The sequence below is a fragment of the Sinocyclocheilus grahami genome, unplaced genomic scaffold (genome assembly GCF_001515645.1).
Source record: "Sinocyclocheilus grahami isolate Dianchi unplaced genomic scaffold, SAMN03320097.WGS_v1.1 scaffold4944.1, whole genome shotgun sequence".
Taxonomy (NCBI): Eukaryota; Metazoa; Chordata; class Actinopteri; order Cypriniformes; family Cyprinidae; genus Sinocyclocheilus; species Sinocyclocheilus grahami.
Window position 1 is genome coordinate 7,836 of NW_015509770.1, and position 691 is coordinate 8,526.

The 691-nt window shown below is 26.9% G+C and overlaps 1 protein-coding gene across 1 annotated transcript in view; it reads right to left on the reverse strand.

The window, feature by feature from the left end:
• LOC107577041 (uncharacterized) overlaps positions 1-453 on the reverse strand; it is a 1,556-nt gene extending 1,103 nt beyond the window's left edge. Inside the window, exon 1 of the mRNA XM_016263160.1 lies at positions 433-453. Within this exon, the coding sequence (XP_016118646.1) occupies positions 433-453 (21 nt within the window). The remainder of the gene's footprint in view (positions 1-432) is intronic.
• Between the last annotated feature and the right edge of the window lie 238 nt (positions 454-691).

Genomic DNA, 691 nt, shown 5'->3' on the forward strand with positions numbered 1-691 from the left:
TAGATAGATAGATAGATAGATAGATAGATAGATAGATAATTTACTTTGAAGAGGTTGATCCATGCTTCTCCTCCGCATCTTGTCTGTCAGTTGACTTACTTAATTTTATCTCTCTTGATTAAGAGGAAACATATATTAGTAATAAAATATATTAGTAAGGAAAAATCCTGTTTTTTTGTTTGTTTTGTTTTTTTCCAGTCAAATAGTTCATTGAATGTTGTCATAATCATTTTCTATATATATTTAAAAAATAAGTTAATACACCAAACATTCATTTACAGATTATTTTGTGCAACAGTAGAATTAAACATTTATAAAAAGTAAAAAATAACAGTCAGTTTCACTATTACAGGAGCTGTGTGAAAAAAAATTTAAATCATCGAATACTGAATTTAAAGTCAACACTAAATTAAAACCATAGAATTATTCTACTAACAGCAAGAAAATCGCCATTCTTTCTCTATTTTATTGTATGCAGTATTTCCTCATATGACCAAATTATTGACTGTGCTATGTACTAAATTTATGCAACATGATATTTGTCTCTATATCTTTTCTAAACACTTGTTAGTTATATACAGTAAGATAGAAAACATTGCAACTGATCAGGTTTTTTTATACTCACTCTTTGTAATTTATTCCAGCAATTTAGTGTATCCAGTTCATAAACATGTGTACACAAGGTCATACA